Source organism: Callithrix jacchus, chromosome 9 (assembly GCF_049354715.1).
Source record: "Callithrix jacchus isolate 240 chromosome 9, calJac240_pri, whole genome shotgun sequence".
In the NCBI taxonomy this organism is placed as follows: Eukaryota; Metazoa; Chordata; class Mammalia; order Primates; family Cebidae; genus Callithrix; species Callithrix jacchus.
This window is the reverse complement of record NC_133510.1, coordinates 67,184,016-67,209,884: the sequence shown is the minus strand read 5'-3', so window position 1 is coordinate 67,209,884 and position 25,869 is coordinate 67,184,016. Positions and strand designations below refer to the sequence as shown.

Sequence of the window (25,869 nt, the reverse complement as noted above, 5' to 3'; positions counted from 1 at the left end):
CCTGAGTCACTGCCCTCCTTCCTCCAACGTCAGCTTCCTCAACCGCGTTTTGGGAGGCTGAGGTGGGTGTGGAGGACGTGAGCTAGTCCTTTGAAGAAGAAAACTGCAGTTTAGGGCAAAGGATCATAAACATCTGGCTGCATCTGGGCACCAATTAAGTACATTAAGTGGGGAGCGACAGCAGCTTAACAACCCAAGCCCATAAAGCCTTCTAATTCCTTGCACCCACGTGGTCCCAGTCTACCCACGTATATAAAAGGCCTAGAAAGGTGCAAGCAGTGAACACCTGACGCCCCGATCACTGTACTCTCCATTTGGACATCTCCATCCTCAGAACCTCTTGTCTTTCTCCAAAAGCACCATGACTTGTGGATCTTACTGTGGTGGCCGTGCCTTCAGCTGCATCTCTGCCTGCGGGCCCAGGCCTGGCCGCTGCTGCATCACCGCCGCCCCTTACCGCGGCATCTCCTGCTACCGCGGCCTCACCGGGGGCTTCGGCAGCCACAGCGTGTGCGGGGGCTTCCGCACCGGCTCCTGTGGACGCAGCTTCGGCTATCGCTCCGGGGGCGTGTGCGGGCCCAGCCCCCCCTGCATCACCACCGTGTCAGTCAACGAGAGCCTCCTCACACCTCTCAACCTGGAGATCGACCCCAACGCGCAGTGCGTGAAGCAGGAGGAGAAGGAGCAGATCAAGTGCCTCAACAGCAGGTTCGCAGCCTTCATCGACAAGGTGGGTGTCCTGGATCACACCCTTCCTGAACCACCACCACCTACACAGCCAGGGCTGGGCACTGAGGATGGTGTCAGAGGTAGAGAGACCTCTGCCTGCCTCACATCCCAGTCTGATGGGAGAGGCACACAGACAGACGGACAGACACACACACACTCAAGACCCAGACTCAGATAGGAGGAGCTTGTGGAGGAAAAGTGTGGCCAGGCTGCTCTGGGGCACAAGCTAGACATCAGGGGGTTGGGGGTGGGGCCATGTGACTGTTGCTGCTGAACTCAGAGGGGTCTGGGGAGCCCCAGGGTGAAAGAGTAGGGTGCACTGACTTCCAGATGACATAGGGGAAGGGCTGGGACAGCTGAGCTCCCTTCCAGATGGCCTGTGACACCCTCTTCCTGGCACCATCCCCAGAAGCCCAATCTGTGAGCTGAACCTGGGCACTCTGCCTGTGAGGGTTGCTGCCTCACCTGGCTTCAGAGTGAGGGACTGAGCCTCCACTTGTGTTCGTCTGCTTGGAATCACTCAACTCCCCTGAGAGCAGGCACTGACACCCCCTTGCCCCCAGCCCTTGCTCCATTCCTGAGTGGAAAATCTAGGTACAGATCATGGCCAGGAAATCCAGAAACTGTCTGTCTCCCACTGCCCACCTGTACTCAATCTCAGATAAGCTCCAGACTTGGGAATTCCCATTAAAGCATCACCCTTCCTCCAGGTCCCCAGAGCTGGCTTTGGGGCACCAGAGACCATCTGCCTCTCCTTCCCACCCTGAATGTTAGGTGCGCTTCCTGGAGCAGCAGAACAAGCTTCTGGAGACCAAGCTGCAGTTCTTCCAGAACCGCGAGTGCTGCCAGAGCAATCTGGAGCCCTTGTTTGAGGGCTACATTGAGACTCTGCGGCGGGAGGCCGAGTGTGTGGAGGCTGACAGTGGGAGGCTGTCCTCAGAGCTCAACCACGTGCAGGAGGTGCTGGAGGGCTACAAGAAGAAGTGAGTGTGGGCAGGAGGGATGCTGGGCACAGGAATTGGGTTTAGATTAAATACACTGGATTAGACAACAGGAAGAACTCCCAGGTGGGGTCAGTGGCCATGACCACTAGGTTGACTGAGGGTGGTGGAGTCTGGGTCTTTTCCTTCATGGAATCTTTGCCCAGACACCTGTGTAAGAGGAGGGCTATGACTCCCACGACCTGTCTCTATCTCACTTTAGCCCTCTCTTCCCTGAGCCACATCACCCAGAAGCTCTTCCCAGCGCTTGGTGGGGAGGAAGCCTCTGTGGGGTCCAGGCCTCCTCTTCTGCCCCTCAGCCCCTACAGTTGTAGCACCTGTTAGATATGAGCCCTGGGTCACTCAGGTGTGACAGTTCTGGGGCTCTGGGTGTTCCACTGCCTTGGGTTCTGAGTCCTGGGTGTCTGCGGGTCTGGGAGGCCAAAATCCTAACTCAGGTGTTTGGCCTCCCAGACCCGCAGACACTCAGTGAGGGGAGGGTCTGGATACCAGTCAGGGGGTGCTGGGACTACAGGCCCTGGGAGGCCATGCTATCTACACCCAGGATGGGGCTGGGGGCTGAGTTCTATTTGCCCCCTGGGAGAACTTATAGCCCCTTTGGGAATAGGACTGGGAGTTCCCAGATAAGCCCTCTTTATTCCCAATTAGAAGTGGTGAGGGAATCCAAGACATATCCCACATCCAACCAGAAAGGACTCAGCTGGGCTGCCAGGGCCCACTGTGTGGCTGTGTTCTTGTTACTGCCCCCATGGCTGTGGTCAGGGTTGGGGCTCTGCAGAGACCTGCCCTGCTCTGACTTCCCCTCTCTGCCCTCTGCTCTGTCTCAGGTATGAGGAGGAGGTTTCTCTGAGAGCAACAGCTGAGAATGAGTTTGTGGCTCTGAAGAAGGCAAGTGACACAGGATTGAGAAGCACAGACCTGTGGGATCTCAGAATGACAGGCTCTTCCTGGGGAGACACAGGGGGTCTCAATCTCAGTGTGAGGTGCAATGACTTTTCCACAGCGGGATGGGACTATCCAGGTGGAGGCCATTGGATAGAGCATCTGGGGCCTTGACAGAGGACAATGACCTTGGAATATCCACCAGCATCTGCCCTGGGCAGGGGCATGGCTGCATTGACCTCTGGGTGTCTTACTTTGTTCCAGAGGTTGTGGTCTGTGGCTGAGTCCCCTGGAGCCTTAGTAGATACTGTCTCTGCTGAGGGACAGTGCAGTCTGTCTTGCATCCTAAGGAGTCTGACCTTGAGGCAGGGACACAATCCCAGGGTCTAATGGAGGATGGAGCAGAAGCAGGAGCAGCCATTGGGCTCTTGGAGCGCAGGAAAGGGTCAGGGTATGAGAGCTGGGGGGTCAGTCTGGGCAGGCTTCCTGGACCAGGTGAGGGGAGAAAGGAGAAATGGCAGTGCAGGTAGGGGTGAAAGGCTGGTGAGCCATGCCCAAGGACACAGGGTTTGTCCTTAGAGGGGAAGAGGATGCTAGATCATTCCAGAAAGGGCCAGAAGGGAACGAGAGGGCGTGGGAATGGAATGCTGGGGACTGCTTTTCCCTGGCTGCACGGATTGGGTGGGATGAAAGAGTAGTTGGGGATTGGATCATCAGGGTCCTTGCACTCCAACACTCCCCACCTTTGCAGGATGTGGACTGTGCCTACCTCCGCAAGTCAGACCTGGAGGCCAACGTGGAGGCCCTGATCCAGGAGATCGACTTCCTGAGGCGACTGTATGAGGAGGTGCGGGCTCAGGGGCCAGGCAGAGGCCTGGTAGCCAGCAGAGAGGAGAGTTGGGGGTGGGATGTGGGTAGGGGCTTCAGTCCCTGAGGCTGTGTGAGTGGGCGGGCTGGGGACCAGAGAAGGCCTGAGAAGCTGGAGTCCAGGACACAGTAGGTGGGGCTGTGTTCTCAACTAACGTCACTGCCCTCACCTCCTGCAGGAGATCCGCGTTCTCCAATCCCACATCTCAGACACCTCCGTGGTCGTCAAGCTGGACAACAGCCGGGACCTGAACATGGACTGCATTGTCGCTGAGATCAAGGCACAGTACGATGACATTGTCACCCGCAGCCGGGCTGAAGCCGAGTCCTGGTACCGCAGCAAGGTGAGTGGGGCAGCACACCTGCCTGCTAGACGTGGCAGTAGGAGGGATGTGAAGTGTCTATTAAATAGGCTTCCTTTTCTGGGGATGCTGGTCCCTAGGGATGAGAAGAGAAGGGCTGTCTCTCTGAGGCTGGGGTAGCAGGGCAGGACTGCCACGTGTGGTTGCACAGGCTGAGCACTGCACAACCTGTACAGCCATCCATGGTGTCCTGAATGGATGGGAATTCCCGCCCTGAGCCTCATGAGTATCTCTACTTCCCCAGTGCGAGGAGATGAAGGCCACGGTGATCAGGCACGGGGAGACCCTGCGCCGCACCAAGGAAGAGATCAACGAGCTGAACCGCATGATCCAGAGGCTGACGGCCGAGGTGGAGAACGCCAAGTGCCAGGTATGGGGCATCTATGCCCAAGGCCAGAGAGACTGAGTGCCTAACCCTTGTCACACAGCCTATGTGTGCCCTTCCTGGATCTCGGCGTTCATTCTCCAGCCCCTTTGTCCATGTGGAGTCCCTGGTGTGGTCTCTCAGTGAGTCCCAGGTGATTAAGGCAAGAGGCTCTGTTTCTGGGATGCTCTCAGCTTCGTAGGGAGTCTGATCTCATCAGGTAAGCATCGTAGAGATCCAGAGACTCTAATCTACTTTCTTCTCTCTGTTCTCTTCAGAACTCCAAGCTGGAAGCTGCAGTGGCCCAGTCTGAGCAGCAGGGTGAGGCGGCCCTCAGTGACGCCCGCTGCAAGCTGGCCGAGCTGGAGGCCGCCCTGCAGAAGGCCAAGCAGGACATGGCCTGCCTGATCAGGGAGTACCAGGAGGTCATGAACTCCAAGCTGGGCCTGGACATCGAGATCGCCACCTACAGGCGCCTGCTGGAGGGCGAGGAGCAGAGGTGGGTCCCATAGACCTTTCACTTTCCCAGCTCTGCCAGGGTTCTCAGCGTGCCCTGTCCTCACACTCCTGGCAGCACTCAAGTATTGTTTCTTAACCTCCCCACCCTGCAACCAGACAGGTAATTTTTGTAAGTCCTTTAAACATGATCTATCTCTGTCTGGGTTTCTCGTCTTCACCCAGGCACTGATCTGGGATTGCAGTCATGTTAATCTCAGTTGAGATCCAGTAATCTGGCAGCAGGCATCCCTGTTACTGAGAAGCCTTATTAAGGCTTGGGGCCAGCTTGCCTGGGTAGTGCTTCTTCCCTCCCTTCCAGCTGTAGCTGCATGGGCCACTCAGGATTCCTTACTTTTTTCCTAGTCTGACCCTGGTCCTAGCCCCAGTCCTGGGAGTTCAGATGTATCCCCCAAGGGGAGATTCAGATAGATGACACCATCAACTCACACTTTTCTATTGTAATGGCAATGAGCACCCAAAGCTGTCTTCCTTTGTGGCAGGTGGGAATGAGTTAGAGAGCAAGGATTTATCCCTTGGGGGCAGTTATGCCTTGCTCTCAGGATTTTTGCTTATTTGCTTGCTTCAGAGGTGGGGGGAGAGGATAAGACCCATTGGTCACTCCGCCTTCCTATGGCTGGAGGGCAGCTAGCTATACAGCTCCCACTCCCAGAAGGACAACCCTCCCAGAATGTGAGCTCATTCTTTGCCCTTGGTTTCTTTCCCCCCAGTTAGTCAGTTGGTCTCACTCCAAGCTCCATTTCTTGTGGACAGTCAGACCCTTAGCCCTGTGGAGAGGAGGGTGAAGAGTGGGGATGCAGAGGGAGCATCTCATTTATTTTGGAAATGGGGAACACAGGTTTGTGACCTGGAACTTAAAGTGGCCTCATGATGAGATTTCCAACAAACTCAAGTTGTCGCATTGGAAAACTCAGAGGCAGGGGTCTGTCTGGGGCAGGGGAGTTTCCTAAGTGAAGAATTCTGGGAGGAGGAGTTTTCCAAGCCTGAATTTGGAAGTCAGAGAGACACATGGAAATGGCATTGTAATCTGAGTGGCCCACTCCTCCATCACATGGGGCTCTTGGAATGAACTCAGGAGCGTTGGTGTAGGTTACCTAGGGAACTTGGGCATGGGACAATTTGATGGTGGCTGTTGCCTCTCCTATCTGAAGCTGATTTCACCAATCTTTGGCCACTGTGCATTCAGGGGAACTCCATTTGCTTCCCTTGGGGGAAGCTGTATGGGAGGAAAATGCTGGCTGGGTGGAAATGGGTGGCCTAGGTGGCAGCCCTGTCTTGTCATTGGACATTTCCTTCTTCTGGGCCTCAGGGTTTCCATCTACAGGATGAGAGGACTGTGGTGAGGAGTCTCAGAGCCTGTTCTAAAATCCCATTTGTTTATCCAATGGTTTTGTATTGAGCCAGGCATTGCTTTTAGGTGGTGGGGTAAGGAATAGACAAAAATACTTACCCTCCTGAAGCCTATATATCTAGTGACACCAGTCAGACTGGATTTCAGAATTTAAATCTGCTCCCCTCAAATGCACCTGCCATTCAGTCAGAGACAACTTCGAAGGAGTGGCAGCTGATAATAGGTCTTAACGGCTGTGAGCCAGGGCTAAGTACTGTAGGCCTCTTATTTGATTCAGTACTCACTAGAGGTTTATAAAGTAGATTCTCCTGATGAGGAAGCCCAGGCCGAGGTTGGCTGAAGCTGAGGTTGCACAGCTCAGAAAAGGTGGAGAGCAAGGCGCTGCCAGGCCTTCTGTCTCCAGACCCTCACGGTGACCCGGGGCTATGCTGGCCGAGCGCATTTCTTGCCCCCTCCCTTTGGCAAATGCTCAGATGGAAAGCCACAGATGTTCCCCTCCACCTCGGCCGCTGAGGCCCCGGGCGCCTTTTCCGTGGCACTGACCTCTCCCCTCTTCTCTCCGCAGGCTGTGTGAGGGCGTCGGCTCGGTGAATGTCTGTAAGTAGTGGGGTCAGTCTCTTCCTCCTGCTGGGTGGGTCTGGTCGCCTCCGGGGAGAGGGCGCGTGCGCTTGCAGTAAAGCCACCCACCCGGCCGTGGTTGCGTCTGATGTGCGCCTCCATCTCTTCCCCGCAGGCGTCAGCAGCTCCCGCGGTGGCGTCGTCTGTGGCGATCTCTGCGCCTCCACTACTGCCCCTGTTTCCACCAGAGTCAGCAGCGCCCCCAGCAACAGCAACGTGGTGGTGGGCACCCCTAACGCCTGCGCCCCCTGCTCTGGGGTCGGCGCCTGCGGCGGCAGCTGTAAGAGGTGCTAGGGGGCTGCGGTCTCCGCCTGCGCCTGTCTCTGTCACTCTCCGCCCAGCCAGTACTTCGCGCCACCGGAACGCGCCGCTCGCTCCGGCCTCCCAAGAGCCACCGCCAGGTGCAGGCACTCTGAGTGCCCTCCCAACCGCTCCGCTCCGGGTGCCATCCTGGGTCGCGGGAGTCCGGGGAGGCCCGGGCGGCGCCGTGGTCTCTCTCTGCAGCCTTTCCCAGTAGTCAATTTGTTGTCCTGAGGATTCATCCTTTCCTTCCGCCTGCGTTCTGTTTTTCGCTGTATGCACTGGTCCTGCCTGACTGCTTCCCCAAAGCTTGGAGGAACAGGGGAGGCCCGGGCATGTCCCTCTCTGCAGGACTTGGGACTCTGCCCATGCGCTTCTGCCTGTGGAATGGAGACGCGGACCCTGGATGGTGGTTCTGTGACTCTGCGAGGAACAGCCCCACGCGTGGGGAGAGCACTTCCCTTCCAGGGCTGCCCGCCAGAGCTTCTGAAAAACCAGTGACTCTGCTGCCTTCTCCTTTGTCTTTGTTTCACTCTGTTTCCAATAAACTCTCCAATAAACTCATTGTAGCGAATCAAGCCTAGTGTCTCAGAGTCTTGAAAATGCCAGCGCCCTCCTGCGATAGGTGCTCCCTGCCAGAGCGCCTCAGGACCTGTTTATCCAGTTAGCTATTTTTCAGTAGCTGAAAAAGACATCTGTCCTTGAGCAGCCCAGGCCTTGGGGAAAAGGAGGGAAGAGTCATGGAGCCAGGGAATCTTACGGGGTCATGGGTTTCCCTAGACCAGGAATTCTCTTCAGCACTATTGACCTTGTGAGCTGGGCCATTCTTTGCGTGAAGGCTTTTGCGTGCATTTGGTAGGATGTTTAGTAGCACTCCTGGCCTCAATCCACTTGATAACAGGGGTCCTCCTCTGCCCTCTTGTGACAATTAAAAATGTCTCTAGATGTGGCCCCATGTTTCCTAGGGGTTCTCAACCACGGTGATCATCCACCGCCCCCACCCCCAGGCCTTCCTGGAGGGAGAAAGTGCATGGGAAAAAGATGCATGAGAATGGAAGGAAGGTATGTGTGAGAAGCAGTGTCGGGGGAGGAAGAGCCTTGCGTTGAGAGTCAGGAGAACTGCGCTTCTCATTCCAAGCCTTGATGGCTGTTGGCCACATGTGTGACTTTGGGCAAATTTCTTCCATCCCCTGATCTTCAGTTGCCTTGGCTGTGGAATGGGGCGTTTGGACAGTATTCCTAAGATCCTTCTAGCTCCCTAAGTGAGATTGTTTGAAAGGGTTATGTTAATGCCTTTTGAGTTTTCGTGCCTTGCCAGTTCAGCCATTTACTAGTCTGTAACTGTGGACAAATCACTAACCCTCTCTGAACGTTAGTTCCTTCATATTTAAAATGGGGTGACGACATCTATGGGGCTGTAGGGAGGTGCTTCAGATATTTCACATAAGTCACCCACATGGAGAGTCTTGAAACAGCGATGCTTTATCATGCCTCAGGGTTCTGTGGGCTTACCGAGCAGTTCCACTTTACATGGTGCTGTCTGGAGGGCTAGGATGTCTAAAAGGCCCAATATGGCCACAATCTCACATGGCTGGACTTGGTGCTGGCCACCAGCTGGGAATCAGCTGAGGTGGTTGGCCAGGGTGTATCAGTCAGAGTCCAATTAAAAGACAATAATTTGAACAGAGGTTTAACATAAAGTATTATTAACCTAACAGATTGGCTAGTACAAAGCAAAAACTCTAAAGACCACAGGAGCTGCAGCCATAAGGAGCAGCCCCTACCCCTAGGCCTTTTCTCCAGCATCTAAGGATAATTTATTCGCTGGTGATTCAGCTTTCACCGATTGCCTCCTTGAGCACATTCAGTCTCTGCCTGACGCCTGGGCCCAAAGTCAGCGTCACGGGTTTTGGGTTTTTTTTTAGCAGCACCCCTCTGCCAGGTACTAACTTGCCCTCCACTTTTCTATTACTGTGTAATAAGACATTCCCAAATTTAGTGGCTTAAAGCAACAATCTTTTTCATAGTTGTGTAAATTGCCTTGGTGATTCTTCTGCTTCCTGTCATTGAGCGGGGCTCTGGCACTGCTGAGAGATCCACGATGGCTTCACTTGTACAGTTGGCATTTGGAGCTACCTCTGGTCAAGAGCCCAGGAGCTGATGGCCAGGGCCTCTGTTCTTCTCTGTGTGCTCCAATACCCTTCAGGCCTCCCGGGCATGGAAGCTGCAGAAGGTGCTTTCCATCAGATTCTATTGGTCAAAGCAGTCATACGGCCAGCCTAGGATCCAGGGGAGGAAAAAAGGTTCCACCTTTGATATGAGCAATGCCATAGACAGAGAGGGAGGAGTCGTTGGGGGCTCGTCTCTGAAGATAGCTACCACAGGAGGATTAAATGAGACAACACAAATAAGTTTGGGGTATAGTGTCGCATGCAACAGATACTGAACAATTAGTGTTTCTGACTGCTCTTGTTATTACTATTGCCATAACATCATAACAGTGCAGCATTCTCAGCCGGGGCCGAGAGGGCTGGAAGGAAAAACTGGAAGCTGGAGGTCTGGCATCTCAGCTTTTGTCAACAAGAGTGTGTGGCCAAGCACCTTCAGCTTCTGGAGCCTCGGGTAGTTTACCCACTTGATAAAAGCAGGTGACAGCAGCAGCCCACTGAGTGAATGAGAGCTTCAGCTGGTGTGCAGGGCAGGCTGGATGCCATGGCACTGTTACTCTGGGTACTGACACTACCACACTGGCCCTGTCTCAGGCTTGTCAGCACAGAGGGATCCACCATCCAGCTAGCTCACATTCCTCAGCAGCCAGCAGGAAGCTTCCAGAGAAGAAGGAGCTGGCTCTCTGTATGATCATGGAAGGCCCATAGCATCTACCTCTGCAAGAGGATGGGAAAAGTGCTTGGAAGAAAGGAGGAATGAGAACCGCCCTTGGGTGGAGAAAGCTCTTCCATGGAGTGGAGTTGGAGTTGGGGTAGGAGGAGCTGCAGAGGAGGATGCAGAAAGCAGTCCCCGCTCTCCTCGGCACTTTCCCAACGCATCACAGCTCCTGGATGGCCCCATGCTCCTTCTCTAGCTCCACCTCTCACATGCTGTTCCCCATGACTGGAGCACATTTCTCCTCCTGGCTAACTCTTTACTTTATTCACTTCTTGCTTTCAAATGTAAGCTTCACAGGGACAAGCCTCTTTAACTATTTTCATCATTTAAAGGAACCCGTTTGTGTAACAGCACCTGCTACACAGCAGGTGCTCAATAAGGATTTGTTGTTGGAATAAATGAGCTCCTGGTTTTCCTTTAGGTCTCAGCTTCAACATTACCTCCTTCAGGAAGTAATCAGCTTTGCCTGCTTAACAACCCTTTGGCTGTGCTTCTCTTTTTCTCCCAGCACCAAGGCTCAGGGCTCTGCGTGGCCACCCACTCCTTGGTGGAGATGCGGCAGTGGTGGTGGAGAAGATGGACTCAGGGACTCAGGTCCAGAGGCTCCGACAGTCTTGTGTGACCCCTTGAGCTGGTTGGGTGGAAGGAAAATGCGTCACCACCAGAGGCATGGAGCCTCTGGGTTCCCCTAGGTGGTGCCTCCATAACCTCCTGAGGCTGGCAGCCCTTACAGTATCCTTCTTAACCCCTGAGAAGGGAGTGTTAAACCCCAGAGCACAGCTCAGAGCCCTTTCCCAAGACGGGCAGAACTGAAAAGGCCCCTGGAGAGCCTCTGGTCCAACTCCTCACTCGGCAGGTGTTCAGGGCATCTGAAGCCAGAGAAGGGGAAAAAGGTGGGGGGAATGGGGAGCAGTGAGAGACACACTGAGAGATCAGTCAGAGCTATACATATAGTAGATGGTACATTGTGTTTAAGTTTGAACTTTGTCCTGGGGACAGTGGTGACCTACTGAAAGGGCAGCCTTGTGTTTGATGAAGGTCTCTTTGGCTGCTGTGAGGTGGGAAGAGCAGGACTCCAGGCAAGATGGTGGTGACTGAGCATGGTGGCAGCAGTAGGGAGAAGGAAAGAGGGGGATGGAGAGGTATTTAGGAGGCAGAAAAAGAAGACCTTGGGGCTTAATGAATATTGAGGGTGCAGGCATGGATACATCATACATTCTGGTTTGGGCAACTGTGTTAATTTTGGCAGGAGAGACTGCAGGAGACCCTGGTTGAGAGGGTGGGAAGCAATGAGTTAAGCTGGAAGGTGTGCTGAGTTACAAGCATCTCTAAAACTGCCAAATGGAGGTGTCTTGTAGGAACTGGAGCTGGTGGGTCTAAGCTGAGGAGGGAGGGTAGGAGGAGAATCATCAGGGCTCTGAAGCCCAGGTAGAAGATTTTAACAAGGGAAGACATTAACTGCGGGTGGGAGCTGAAGGCAAGAGACTGATGCAATTGCCTAGGGAGAGTGCAGGGAGGTGAGAAAAGGCCCTGGGGTAGTTGGAAGTTTGAGGCAAGGTGCATGGTGAGGTGTGTGGCCTGTGAGCAGAACCTCCTGGGAGAAGCTAAGAGCCTGGCCTGGGAGACAAGGAGGTCAGGAATTGGGAGGTGGGAAAGAGAGATGGAGATGGGGAGCCCCTGGAGCATGAGTGGAGGCTAAAGGGCCCTGGGGGACCTGGACATTCCAGGGAAAGCTAAGGAAGCGGGTGGGTCCTCCAAGGACATCCTGGTGAGATGGGTGGGAAAGGCCAGGGGCTGGGCTGAGGCTGGGGCTGGGTGAAGCAGAGGAATGAAGAGGGCCAGCAAGGAAGGTGATATGCTATCCCGGAGGTGGGCTGTAACCTTGTGATGACTATTCCAGGCCTGATTCCTTGTGGGTGGGCCAGGGGCAGCATGCCCATTTGGTGGGCAGCATGAGGAGGATATGGCAATGGGGTGGGGACCAGACTGACACAGGGCGGCCCCCCAAGGGTGGCTGCTGGCACTTCTGGTGGTTGCCGCTGTGGTACCTATGTGGTGGGATGGCTGGGCGCAGAGTGAAGATGTGTGGAGAAGAGAAAGTGGGGACTGTGTGTGCAAGAAGGGGGCAAAACTCAAACATGCACACATGCACGCATACCCGTGCACACATATAAACATGCGCATGCACATACACTGCCTTCCCACTGATCCTCCGGCCTCCTCAGTCCTCTTCAGAGCCAGTTGGAAGAATAAAACCCTGTGCCATTCCAGACTGACAGGTGTGACAGGTGGAAGGTGCTGTGAACACAATCAGCACTGCCTGGCCAGGAGATGACAGAACCATATGGGGACAGGGTGCCACAGGTGTCCAGGCTGAGGACAGGCCAGAATGACTCTAGTGTTCAGGCCATATCATCAAGTTGGGATGGTCACCAGCTGATAGGTGTGGGGGCGCTCCAAGAAAGCAAGACATTATGGCACAGAAAGCAGGTCCCCCAGTTTATTGGAAAAGAGGAGACAAGGGGCCAGAGAGGTGGGGGGAACAGTCTCACAGTGCTCCTTCCAGAGAAGAAAGGCCCTTCTCTCTGGGAGGTGCTGAAGGCTGAGACTGGGGAAGGAATGGGTCTATTGCCCAGCTGCAGGCCCCTTTCCAGTGGGATGAGAGGTGGGAGGAGCCGCTGGTGGGAATGAGCCGATGGTGTATTCTCAGAACACAAGGGGAAAAGCCAGCGATGTGCTGCTGTTCTCAGCTGGGGGTGGGGCAGTGAGTGGCATGTCTGGCAGGCAGAAAGGGCTTTCCTGGCTTTCTTTTGGGCCACCTAACACCTTCCCTGGCCGCAGGAGCCCCCTCCACAGGTGGTGGTCAGCTGTCCACAGGGCGCACACAGTCCGGTGCTCACCACCAGGTTCCCGTTGCAGGGGGCACTGCAGACGCTGCCCGTCACCGGCCGGGAGCCCGACACGCAGAGGTCTCCGCACACGACCCCACCCCGGGAGCTGCTGACACCTGTGGGAACAAGGGCAGGGTCAGGAGACTTCTGCTGGTGGCTGGCCCATTCAGCCACCTTCCTTTGATCTGTCTGAGGTATCGGCCATCCAGGGAAGGATGTGAAGAGCCTCCAGTTCTATTCTGAAGGTGTGGAGGGAACTCTCGCCTGGGAGCCAGCAGACCAGGGTTCTGGTCCTGGCTCTGCTTTGTGACTTTGAGGGTCCCTCCCCCTATCTGGGTCTCAGCTTTCTCACCTATACAAGGTGAAGGTTATGAGTGGCAGCTGAGGTCACTTCTTGCAGTGACATATTATTATTCTTTCCCCTCCTCAACACATTCGTGCTGTGAGGTTCTTCCTGCAAGCTAACCTCAGTCTCTCTTGCTGCGTGACCGACCTACCCCCTTTACCGGGGGAATTATTGGAAACGCTCCTCCCAAAGTCTCTGTGTATACTCATAGTCACGAAGTCCTTTTTCCCCAGTATACACTGTTCTTTTCAGGGCTCAAGATACTTACAGACATTCACAGCTTCAACACCTTCACACAGCCTGAGTGGGAAAAAGAGAGGAAGGGGAAGATAAAAGAAAAGTCAGAATGAGGTCATCGAATTGCCCCTAGGTACTGAAATGGGTCATCTCAGGGCTGTTTCTGACCTACATATATACCCCTGTGCAACTTAAAGAAAAGGTGCCTTTCTGGCAGTTGAAGCAACGCCAGGGCACACTGTTTAGCAGGCAGAGCATGGTTGGATTTCAGCTCTCATGTGTCTCTCTGCTGGCTGTTTTGTGCGGTGAGCAACTTGAACAACCATATCTGGCAGGGCTGGATAGGCTCAGCTTTCAGAAGTGGAGGGCCCTCTTGGGAAGATGAGGTCAGGGGTGAAGTTTGGCCAGCAACCATGCCCTAGAGTAGGTGATGTCCTAGAAACCAGGCAGGGCATGGATCTTGGGACAGTTGAGAATGAGACAACTTGAAGATATGGATCTGGGATCCATAGAGGTAAGAATGTCATGTGGGGACTGAGACTGAGTTAGGGAAAAGTCAAAGGTGAGCAGGTCTATGCAAGGGAGTGCTTAGGGCTGGGTTGGACCCACCTCTGCTCCTCGCCCTCCAGCAGGCGCCTGTAGGTGGCGATCTCGATGTCCAGGCCCAGCTTGGAGTTCATGACCTCCTGGTACTCCCTGATCAGGCAGGCCATGTCCTGCTTGGCCTTCTGCAGGGCGGCCTCCAGCTCGGCCAGCTTGCAGCGGGCGTCACTGAGGGCCACCTCACCCTGCTGCTCAGACTGGGCCACCGCGGCCTCCAGTTTGGAGTTCTGGGAGGTAGGGGAATATGGAGAGGAGGAAGCAAATTTTAGTTTCCTGAAATCCCAGCCAGTCTCCAATAGGATCGTTCAACTTCTATCTTAAAATACTGTCTCTCCAATTAGCTTCATACCTTCCTTCCTTCCCTCTTCACTTACACACACACACACACTCACACACACACTCACACACACTCACACTCACACACACACACACACACACTCACACTCACACACACACTCACACACTCACACACTCACACACCTTGGCCAAGACAATCAGAAAGATCTCAGTAGATTCCTCATCTTACTCTGTCACCCATGAGACTACACTGGGAAGACTTTTCCAGAGTCTAACTCAATCCCTCTATTAAGGGCTAACCCTACTCTCTTCCCACACTGAGGGGTGGGCTGGGCCCTCATACCTGGCACTTGGCATTCTCCACCTCAGCCGTCAGCCTCTGGATCATGCGGTTCAGCTCGTTGATCTCCTCCTTGGTGCGGCGCAGGGTCTCTCCATGCCTGATCACCGTGGCCTTCATTTCCTCGCACTGGGGAAGTAGAGATGCTCATGAGGCTCTGGGTGGGACCTCCCATCCATTCAGGACACCACGGATGATCCCACAGATTGTGCAGTGCTTGGCCTGTGCAACCACACATGGCAGTCCTGCCCTGCCACCTCAACCTGAGAGCTATTGGCTTTTCTCTTACCATCCTTAGGGATCAGAATCCCCAGACAAAGAAGCCTTTTCTACTAGATACCTTGCATCCCTCACACTGCCATGTCTAAGAGGCAGGTGTCCTGTGCCACTCACCTTGCTGCGGTACCAGGACTCGGCCTCTGCCCGGCTGCGGGTGGCAATGTCGTCGTACTGAGCCTTGATCTCGGCAACGACGCAGTCCATGTTCAGGTCCCGGCTGTTGTCCAGCTTGACGACCACGGAGGTGTCTGAGATGTGGGATTGGAGAATGCGGATCTCCTGCAGGAGAAGGAAGAGGAAGGACACACTCACTTATCTGGGCTTGCCCTAATCCCTGGATGACTATCATCCTTTTGGCTCATCTGGAGCGAAGCTCTCTCATTCGGAGAAACAGACCTGATGAAATCGCTAACTTTCTGCACAAATAGGAAATCCCCTTAGAGGAAACACAACCGCTTCTCAACTGCTTTCTTTTGTAATTATTCAGGGCCATGTGCAGCCAGCATGATCCAGATGCTTTCAAGGGGCTCAGATGCTGTGTGTGGGCCTCTTTCCATTCTCCTAGACCAACCCCACGAACGAAGGTTGCTGCTGCCAGAGAAAGTCCTGAGCCAGTGCAATGGGTTCGAGGCTGTCTGATGCTGTGTGGGGCCTATGCTGCAGCCTGCTGGCTCAGGGGGAGGACGCGGGGCAGGTTCCTAAGGCACAGCTGTCTGGGGTGCTCACTCCTCACTCTCCTGCCCCTTACTAAATCTGTCCTTATTGGTTTTCCATTCCTCTGCCTCCCTGCTCCTTCCCTCTCCTTGCTCCCTGCCAACCCTCCAGCTGTAAGCCTGGGTTCATATGTCAGCAGGCCTGGTCCATGCGCGTGGGTGTCTGGGCCGGGGTGGGCGTTCTGTGCGGGGATCTGTGCCTGCCATGGCTGAGAGCCCCACACCTCCTCATACAGCTGCCTCAGGAAGTCGATCTCCTGGATCAGGGCCTCCACGTTGGCCTCCAAGTCTGACTTGCGGAGGTAGGCGCAGTCCACGTCCTGCAAGGGTAGAAGGGGTTGTGAGGCTGGCTCTCCCCAGAGGGCTCTGAGGACCTGGCTGCAGTGTGGCAGGGCAGAAAGGATGGTGGTGGGACTTGGGGCGGGCTCAAGGCCAGCTGGGCTTCATTTACCTTCTTTAGAGCCACAAACTCGTTCTCTGCTGTGGCGCGAAGTGCAACTTCTTCTTCATATCTGAGATGAGCAGGGAGAACAGGACCGTGTCAACGGCTCTTGATCTTGGCCATGAGCATGTTTGCAAAGGCGCCTCCTTCCTTGACCTCCCCCCTGCTCATCTCCTCCCCCAAGGGAAATGGGCAGGGCTCTGGGGGAAACAGGCTGCGGGCACGGGCCTACTGGGATGCATTGGAGAACCCAAGTGCCCACTCCTCCGTTTTGGTGGAGGTTGGGAGGGCAGGATCAGGAAGGGGAGTGTGTGAATGTGTGTGGGTGGGGAATGGGAGGTGCCATTTTTCTCAGCCAGGTCTCCACTGTCTCTTCCTTTGAGCCCTCCCCTAGTCCCGCTCAGCTGCAGGTGGTGGGATCCTCACTCTGTCTCTCCCCTCCTAGCCTGAGCTGTGGCAGGCAGTTCAGAGACAGGGAGGGAGCGGTGTGCCGGGCCTGGGGAGTCCATGGAGAGAATGCCACTGAAGGAAGCTGGCCACTCCTCAAAAGGAGATTCCTTTTGAGGACCCAGTGCATGTTCTCCATATCATACGTCACACTTTGTAGCAGAAGGGCTAGATCTGTGGCTATGTCATGTCTGCCTTCCAGCATACTGCAGGTTCTGCAAGGACCTGCACTGTGTGGACTGTGTGGCCCTGCGTCACTAGCATAGCATAGTGTGCTGGCGTGTGGCAGGTGATCAGATAGTGTTAGCTGAGCGAGGGAGCAAACAGGAAGAAGTATGTTCATGACTTTGAGATCTGGTCTCAAAGGGACCAGGGAATATGAGTTTTTGTGAAAGATGGATGGAGAAAGGGAGAGAGCATTGTTTCCCTGATCTGCTGGTGGAAAGACAAGTAGAGCCTCAATCCCACAGAGGGCCAGGGCCCACTCAAGGGACTCCAGTGTCTTGAGCAGGGGGTGCAGGGGATGCAGGTTCTTCTCCACTCTCAGGCAGAGATCGCAGCTGCAGACTGGATACTCCCCCAGGGCTCAGGGAGGTGCCACCACGCTCTTTCCTGTGCCCAGCTTCCCTCCTGCCCGCACTCACTTCTTCTTGTAGCCCTCCAGCACCTCCTGCACGTGGTTGAGCTCTGAGGCCAGCCTCCCACTGTCGGCCTCCACACACTCGGCCTCCCGCCGCAGAGTCTCAATGTAGCCCTGGAACAGGGGCTCCAGATTGCTCTGGCAGCACTCGCGGTTCTGGAAGAACTGCAGCTTGGTCTCCAGAAGCTTGTTCTGCTGCTCCAGGAAGCGCACCTGCCACCCAGAGGCAGAGCGTAAGAATCTTTTCTTACAGCGTCAGAGGACAAGAGGGCTTCCCAGCACCAGGGCCTGAAGGCCCCCAACTCTCTGACCCAGAGTCTTCCCTGGTAGGGAAGACTGGCCTGTCCCAAGGAGCGGGCTGCCTCCCAGACAACCTCTTGCTCTAAGCCTTCCTGTCTTTATCTCAAAGGCAAATTCCTTTTCTCATTGTCAAAACTGACCCTCTCCTATCCCATTCCTCTCTCAAAATGCCATCAGGGCTTAACCAGTTCACCACCTGGAAGTTCTTCCTGGGAGCTAACTTTAATCTCTTCTAAGTCAGTTTACCTGGTGTCATGGAAAATGCTGGAAGAGTCCAGATTCTGCTACCACTTGTTAACAATGTGCCCTTGGGTAAAGCACTCACCCCTCTGCAGAGTGGGGAGGTTAAAGCTCACCTCACTATGAGGATTAAAAGAACCCTTTAACAGAAGGGAGCCCCACACTGAATAGCTACTGCTGTTCAATCACAGCAAGCCAGGTGGACCTTTCTAGAAAGGCAGACTGTAAAAGTTGAAAAATAAAGCATGTGCCAATTATTCAAACCCTACAGTAACAATGCAATTGGAGTAATAGTCACTTGGAATATGAGACTAGGAATATCCTGTGCTCCAATCCCCTCATTTTACTGATGAGGAATTGGAGGTCAAAGAGGTCCCCCAACTGACTGAGAGCTCACAATGGCAGAGAAGAGCTCAAACTCTAATCTTCTGCTCTGCAGGGGAGTCTTCTCTCACTATGACAAATGCAGGAAAATTTCACATCTCTCTCCCAGCCATGAGGTTGGCCCACTACCCCACTCAGCTTCGTTTGTCTAATAACTTGGCCCTGTCCTTGGTAAGTCCTATCTTATGCTATCCTTGCTCTCTTGTGCTTTTAGAAGTTCCAGATTTTTTCCCCAGTCCTTTCTGGTGGGCATCTCTCTAGTGTGACTTCTCTGTTGAGGTTGGCTCTGGAGGGTTCTTTCCAACCCCAGAACATGCTTCTAGTTAGAGCCTTTTTTCCCAGTCCCTCACACCATTGCTACGTGGTGACTGCCTGGATTTGGTGGAGGTGGCTGCAGACTTGAGTTGGAAACTGACTTCACAGATGGTTTCAACTGAACCCAGACTGTGCACTGCCTGCCTCCCCATAAGGCCCGTGAGGATGGGGACCATGTGTCTTGCTCACCCCTGGATCCTGAGCCCCGGGCATAGTGGCTTGGATAAACTGTGGCCCCTGCTCAGTGGCCAAATCACTGCCTGGTATAGAAAGAGCTCTGTGCCATCCCTGAGACCCACCTCGGACGGTCTTCCAGTTCCACACTTACCAGCCCTGGCTTGATGGAGAGAACTCCTTGGCATTTAAGCAGTTATTTGGCTTCAAATGCCCTGAGCGCCCACACAGTTGTCCCCCACTCACTGGGCAATATTATTACTCAGTATGGAAGACTCTGCCCCTCATTCTGTATATGTGTTTTCAGTGAATCTCCCCCAACATTCTGGTAGCTCCTGGTCCTATTTTTGTCTTTCTGTCTGTGTCCTAGAAGAATGACTACCTTTCCCTTTGGCCTGGGAACTTCCGTGGGCAAATTCTTGCTTTTGACTTCCCTGTCAGTGCCCAGCCTGAGTCCTGACCACGAGTAGGGGTTCAGGAAGGGTGTGATCCTGGACACCCACCTTGTCGATGAAGGCCGCGAACCTGCTGTTGAGGCACTTGATCTGCTCCTTCTCCTCCTGCTTCACGCACTGCGCGTTGGGGTCGATCTCCAGGTTGAGGGGTGTGAGGAGGCTCTCGTTGACCGACACGGTGGTGATGCAGGGGGGGCTGGGTCCGCACACGCCCCCGGAGCGGTAGCCGAAGCTGCGTCCGCAGGAGCCGGCGCGGAAGCCCCCGCACACGCTGTGGCTGCCGAAGCCCCCGGTGAGGCCGCGGTAGCAGGAGATGCCGCGGTAGGGGGCGGCGGTGATGCAGCAGCGGCCGGGCCGGGGCCCGCAGGCGGAGATGCAGCTGAAGTTTCCCGGGCGGAACCCAGAGCCCATGGAGTTGAAGCCACAGGTCATGATGGAGGTCAGGAGGTGTCTGAACAGTGGAGAAGATGGCAGAGGATGGAGCCAAGGGCCTGTGCTCCCTGGCTGATGGCAGGCCCTTTTATGTTCCAGGAGCAGCTGGCATTAAAAGAGGCAGCAAAGGGACAATAGCTGAATTTTATTGGCTTGGCATCACCCTGGCCTCTTAAGCTCGACCCCTGCTTGCCTCTTCAGTGTGGTTGTATCAACAACAATCCCTGGCCACGGGCCCTGTTTCATCTTCAAAGCCCTTTACAAGCTTCCTCCTTGCTGCTGCCCCTCCCATTGGCACTGCTATGGAGCGGGGAGAGGGGCTCCTGAAAGCATCAGTCGCATTCCACTCTCCAAATGAGGGAATGGATGCATTGACCTGGGGTGAAGCCTGCTCTCTAAACCCTGTTCTGAAACAGACAGAGCTGGGCTATGGACCCCTGGCCTGGCTCTGGGGTGGAGTCGGTGGCCTGTCCCAAGGAGCAGGCTGCCTCCCAGACAACCTCTTGCTGTAAGCCTCCCTGTCTTTATCTGAAAGGCAGGTTCCTTTCCTCATTGTCAAAATTGGCTTCTCCTCTCTCATTCCTGCACAGAGCCTGGTCAGGGATGGGAGTGGGGGTAGATTTGGGAGTGAGGAGAGGGCAGGGTCTTTGCACTTTGGGTGTGCCTAGTGCCATCTAGGGACACCATCTGGGACATGGAAGAAACTAATTCAGAGAGTTTGGGACAGAACCCGAGCTATGCCTCAGAGTTCCAGGCATCATCACTGATGGGAGTGTGGAATGCCTCAGAGCAACAGGGACTGAGCAGGGAAGGCTTCATGGGGGACAATGGGTACCTGGGTTTGAGGAGGATTGGGGTGGAGTGGTATGGGCTGAGAGGTGGCCAGCAAAAAGGCTGGCTCTGATTTGTAGACTAGACTATGTGTATTCATTCATTCAGGAAATACTTATTTGGTGCCCACCAATTAGGCACTAGCCACTGTGCTAGGTTCTGGAAATCCTGCAGAGACCTGGGGTGCTTGGAGGTAGCATGCACATGGAGGAGCCAACATTTGGCCAGAGGGAGGAGGCCACAGGTGGGGGGAAGGTCCCTACAATGTCCAGGCTGATTGGTGTCCTTTAGGCTTCCAGCAGGGAAGCTCAATGATGGGGTGTTGGGGTGTATGTACTCATCAGGAAGGAGGGAAGGTGCTGTGTCGATGGGAGGTGAGGGAGGTCAGCAGGGTCCTTAAATGAGGTCACCCCCTCACCTCAGAGGACATATTGGGTGAGAGAAGGGTGCTAGCTCATGTGGCTGTTCCTAAAGCCAAGCTCACTTACTTTGGCCCCTTGTTCCTTTGGGTTAGGACAGGCAATGGCTTTGATGGATGCTTGAACCATGAATTAATTTAGGCTTGAACCTCCTCCTGTAGCTCTATTCTTTTCTCTTTTTTTCTGTTTTCTTTTCTTGTATGAAGACCAAGGGGATTCACCTTTGCCTTTGGAAGTAGTATTTCTCCAGTGTGGAGTTTCCTCATGTTCCTGTAGAAATCTCTCCAGTACAAGCTGAGCCATTAATGAGGGCGCATAGTCCACCTCATTGACCAGGTCCAGGAGCACTGGGGCAGCTCCATTTTTTGCCATTCCATTCAGGTACCTCTGGTAATAACTTTTAATTGCTTCTGAAGTATGATGTTTGGTATGCGTTCTTTTGATGTGTTTCTGGTACTCCTGGGAGAAGATGCTCAGCAGAGAGGCCTGCGATTGACTGGGGAACCTCTGCTTCAACTTCCTCAGGCTCTGCCTGGTGGGCGGCATAGACACTAAGCACTGGGCTATCTCGTCGTACTGAGCTTTGGTCAGTATCATGTTGGGCCAGAGACCGGGAGGTGGGACAGAGCCAGGAGGCTTGCCCTAACCCGAGGACCTGAGCCCATAAACCCTTCCCAACGCACGTCTCTGGACTTTGTCAGGAGAGGATGAGGAGGACCCCACTGATGGACCTGTGTCCTGACCCGGCCACAACCCAACACTGACCCAGTCTGGGCTAACATAACCCTCCTGAGATTCTCATCTTTTGCCCTTCCTATTCCCTCTCAGGGTGAGTGGGCCAGTTACATCCCAGAGTGGGGATCTGGGGATGATGGAAGAGGGGTCCATCTTCTGTGGGCCTGAGGGAGGGCAGGTGATGGTGTTTTGAAGTCTCTTGGGGAGCTGGACATCTGCCATGGATCCAAAAAAAAGGATTCTCCTAGCCCCTCCTCTAGGGTCCTGTGGACAGGCTTCCAGAGTCTTATGTCTGGGGTGGGGACTCTGGGGGTGTGTGTGCTAGGGAATGCTGGTGTGAAAGACACACTGCGGGGCACAGCCTTGGGGTTCCTGGGGGCCTGGGTGTGGCTGATCGCAGCTGAGTGGCCAGTGGGATTTTTGGAGCATCTTTGAGAGAGGCTGGGCTGGCTGTTGTGTTCAGTCGTGGTTGGGTTAAACATTTGCTAGACAGCTTAGAAAGACCAGGCTCTTCACCCAGCCTGGAACCAGTGAGCACCTGGAGTGCTCCCCACACATATCCAGTGATTATGGGGGATCTGCTTCTTGGTGAAATGCTGAGGACTGCAGGGCAGTGAACCCTCTGTGAAGCATTTCCCCATCACCATGCTGGAAAGTGCGCTCTGACCTGGCTCATCTATCTCAATCCAGTAGGCTTGGGATCATGCTGAACCCCTTCACTGAGGGGCTCTGTGTAGACACATTACCTCCTTGGGATGGGGGAGCCATGACCATCCCCACCCCTGCCCTGATTGGAGCTGAGGATAGCATGGACCCTGGAGATAAAAAGATGCAATTTGAAGCCCAACTGTGCCTCCTACTAGCTTTGTGCCATGGCATGGGAGTTTTTCCCCAGGGTCCTTCCTTGTGAAATATAAATGGCAATCCGCAGCTTGCTGGGGGTTGGGAGGACTGAGCGAGTGCCTGGTGGGGGTAAACACCTCACTTCGCCTGGTAAACACCCAGGGTGACTGGGTCTTGGTTGCAGGCAGCTGGCAGGGCCTTGCAAAGGGACAGTGTACACAGCTAGTGAGATATAGAGTGCCACCCCTGGGTAAGCAGAAAACAGTTTTACAAGGCAATCATCGAGGCCTCAGAAAGCCTTAATTAGAGCATCTATTTGTAAATGGCTCAGAACAAAGAGAACTGCAGACCAGGAGCCCCATGAAAAGAGACTTAGACAGGAAGCTGACAAAGAGACAGCAGCACCCAAACCCCCAGGGTGCCTCCTCCCTCCTGGGCTCCAGGCTGTGATTGGTTCCCCCTCTAACCATGGGCCCATAAAGGGTCCCGCAGAGTCACAGGCTCTTTCAGTCGCCAGGGCCTGGGCTCTGTGTCTGCCCTTCACGCCTGACCTGAATTGGCCTGGAGGACTGACTGCTTGCCTTGTTGATCTGGTCCTCAGATCCCCGCCTACCTCCCTTGGGGTACAACCCCCTGGCCTTTTTCCTGTGTGTTTTTCTAGTGGCTGCCTGCCTGTCTGTTGGGTTTCTGACACCCTGATGCTCTGAATTTTGTCGTTTTTTTTCTTGCCTTGATATCCACGTTCCTTCACATTTTTTGTCCCTTCTTAGTGGATTTTTGAAAAACAACTCGGAGATGAACATTAGTAAATACACCTTTGGGCCCATGCCTACTCATTTCCTTAAATCAAATTCCTGGAGGTTAAATCATTGAGTCAAAGGGGACTGTTCTGCTCTTCTCCAGGTGTGCCTGGCCACAGGTGTGTTGCTGACCTGGCTGTGGAAGTGACATTTCCATGAGGAGCCTCATGCAGTGAAGTTGTAAGATCTGGGAGTCTTGGAAGTGGGGCTGCAGCTCTCATTTCGGTCACTCTGTGTGTGTGTGTGTGTGTGTGTGTGTGTTGCGTTAGCTAATCTCTGTAAACCTTGTTTCTTCATCTGAAAAAAAAAAAGGATTCTAATACTGGCCGGCTCCTGCCTGAAATCCCAGCACTTTGGGAGGCTGAGGTGGGCAGATCACTTGAGGTCAGGAGTTCAAGACCAGGCTGGTCAAAAATGGTGAAACCCCATCTCTATTAAAAATACAAAAAATTAGTTGGGCACTTCTGTAGTTCTAGCAACTCGGGAGGCTAAGGCAGGAGAATCACTTGAACTCAGGAGGTGGAGGTTGCAGTGAGCTGAGATCGCACCATTGCATTCCAGCCTGGGCGACAAGATGGAAACTCCATCTCTATCTATCTATCTATCTATCTATCTATCTATCTATCTATCTATATAATATATATATAAATAATATAAATAATATATATATAAATAATATAAATAATATATATAATATATAAATAATATATATAATATATATGTTTTTATATAGAGATATAAATATATATATATTTTATAAAGTATGCACAAGGTTTTTATGGAGAACAATATAAAACTCTATAATGGGTTCAAGCCTGTAATCCCAGCACTTTGGGAGGCTGAGGCGGGTGGATCACGAGGTCAAGAGATCAAGACCATCCTGGTCACCATGGTGAAACCCCGTCTCTACTAAAAATACAAAAATGAGCTGGGCATGGTGGCGCGTGCCTGTAATCCCGGCTACTCAGGAGGCTGAGGCAGGAGAATTGCCTGAACCCAGGAGGCGGAGGTTGTGGTGAGCCGAGATCATGCCATTGCACTCCAGCCTGGGTAACAAGAGTGAAACTCCATCTCAAAAAAAAAAAAAAACCAAAAAACTCTATAATGAAAAAAAAAGAAAATCTGATTAAATGGAATTATACCATATTCAGCAATACTTTGACCTAGCATTCTAAAGATATAAATTGCCCCTAAATTAGTTTGCAAATTCAAACTATGTAGGAGAATGTCCTTACTTATGGGTGGGGAGAGTTTTCTTAAGCAAACCTCTCTCTCTATCTATACACATACGTATATATATATATACATATATATATATAGAGAGAGAGAGAGAAAGAGAGAGAGAGAGATGGAGTATAAAATACCATTATATATATATAATAAGATACCGTTCCTAAGAGAGATTAAATACAATGAAAACAATGAAGTATTTACAATATAACTTTATAAAGTATGCACAAGGTTTTTATGGAGAACAATATAAAACTCTTTAATGAAAAAAAAACAAGAAAATCTGATTAAATGGAATTATACCACATTCAGCAATACTTTGACCTAGCGTTTTAAAGATATAAATTTCCCCTAAATTAGTTTGCAAATTCAATGCAAACCCAACAAAAATTCCAGCTGGATTTATTTTGAGGAACTTGATAAAATTCTTTCTGAAAGAATAAAGTTCATTTATAGCAAGGCCAGTTATGAAAAAGGAAAGCAAAGAGGTGTCGAAATTAAATAGCAATAACGAAGTGTGCAGCAGTAAGTAAACAGACTAATGGAGCAGCACAGACACTCACAATAGGCCCCTTCCATGGTGTTTCACAAGGGCTGCAGCAAGCAAACGCTGGTGGGATTTGTGAAAAATAGACACACCATATGGAAAGCATAGAGCTGGAGTCTAGTTCACACCATGTCCCCTGGGAGGCCTCAGATGAATTAAAGTCTGGGACGGATAAAGATAAAAAGCAAGCAGAAGACTACGTCGGAGAATGTCCTTATTTATGAGTGGGGAGAGATTTCTTAAGCAAACCTTTAAAGTCAAAATCAACAGGTAAAAAATGGATCAACATGACCACATGAAAATGAAAAAATCCAGTTTAGTGAAAGACTGTATAGAAAAAATTAATTGGTAGTTGATAGCCTGGGAGGAGATGTGTGTGTGTGTGTGTGTGTAAGAAATGCCTATATGTATAAGGAATGCCTGCAAATCCATAAGTAAAAGACAGGAAATCCAGTAGAAAGCGGCCAATGATCTCAATAGACAGTTCATCAAAGGGAAAGACCAAATGGCTAACAGGAATATGAAGAAATGTTGACTGACCCCAGTCCTTAGGAAGAAGCAGATCAGGCCATGAGCTGTGTTTGAACCATCAGAATGGCAAGAATCAGAAAGGTGGTTGTGGAGAGGTGGGAGGATGGGAACCCTCAGGCGCTGTGGTTAGGAACGTGGGGTGGTGTTGACATTCTGGAAAGCAGCGTGGAGTTATTCAGTGAATTCAGGCATGAGAAATCCAACCCCACATATGAAAGCAGTCCTTATGCAAAGAACAGGCTATTGATTGTGGTATTATATGAGCGGAAGGAAGTTGGAGGCACCATAGTGGATGAGTTAGAGAGCTTTGCTGGGGCCTGCCTGAAATCAGGCTCAGGAGTCTTCAGATGTCTTCCCCGGAGCCTTTGGTGCCTGGGGAGATGCATCTTGAAAGTGGAGCTTTTGGGAGCCAAAGCTGTGAAGGCATATAGTGGACTGGAGGAGGGGAGACTGGTTCATGAGATGAGGAAGTTAACATCTGGGGTGGTGGCAGTGGGCTGCCCAGGGAGGGGTGCACTGCCA

At 52.9% G+C, this 25,869-nt stretch overlaps 2 protein-coding genes across 2 annotated transcripts; one reads left to right on the top strand and one right to left on the bottom strand.

The window, feature by feature from the left end:
• Window positions 1-280: 280 nt before the first annotated feature.
• Window positions 281-7,568, top strand: LOC108593149 (keratin, type II cuticular Hb6). Its single transcript, XM_035256697.3, has 9 exons — window positions 281-730; window positions 1,504-1,712; window positions 2,558-2,618; window positions 3,364-3,459; window positions 3,659-3,823; window positions 4,086-4,211; window positions 4,484-4,704; window positions 6,638-6,669; window positions 6,806-7,568. The coding sequence occupies exons 1-9, from the start codon at window positions 362-364 to the stop codon at window positions 6,982-6,984; spliced, it is 1,458 nt and encodes a 485-aa protein (XP_035112588.1). The 5' UTR covers window positions 281-361; the 3' UTR covers window positions 6,985-7,568.
• A 4,780-nt stretch (window positions 7,569-12,348) lies between these two features.
• LOC100395124 (keratin, type II cuticular Hb3) lies at window positions 12,349-19,474 on the bottom strand. The gene is made up of 9 exons (XM_002752496.6): window positions 19,028-19,474; window positions 17,116-17,324; window positions 16,034-16,094; window positions 15,807-15,902; window positions 14,984-15,148; window positions 14,594-14,719; window positions 13,960-14,180; window positions 13,382-13,413; window positions 12,349-12,883 (listed from the first exon to the last, which is right to left on the bottom strand). Exons 1-9 carry the CDS (start codon window positions 19,409-19,411, stop codon window positions 12,696-12,698), a joined length of 1,482 nt encoding a protein of 493 aa, XP_002752542.3. The 5' UTR covers window positions 19,412-19,474; the 3' UTR covers window positions 12,349-12,695.
• Between the last annotated feature and the right edge of the window lie 6,395 nt (window positions 19,475-25,869).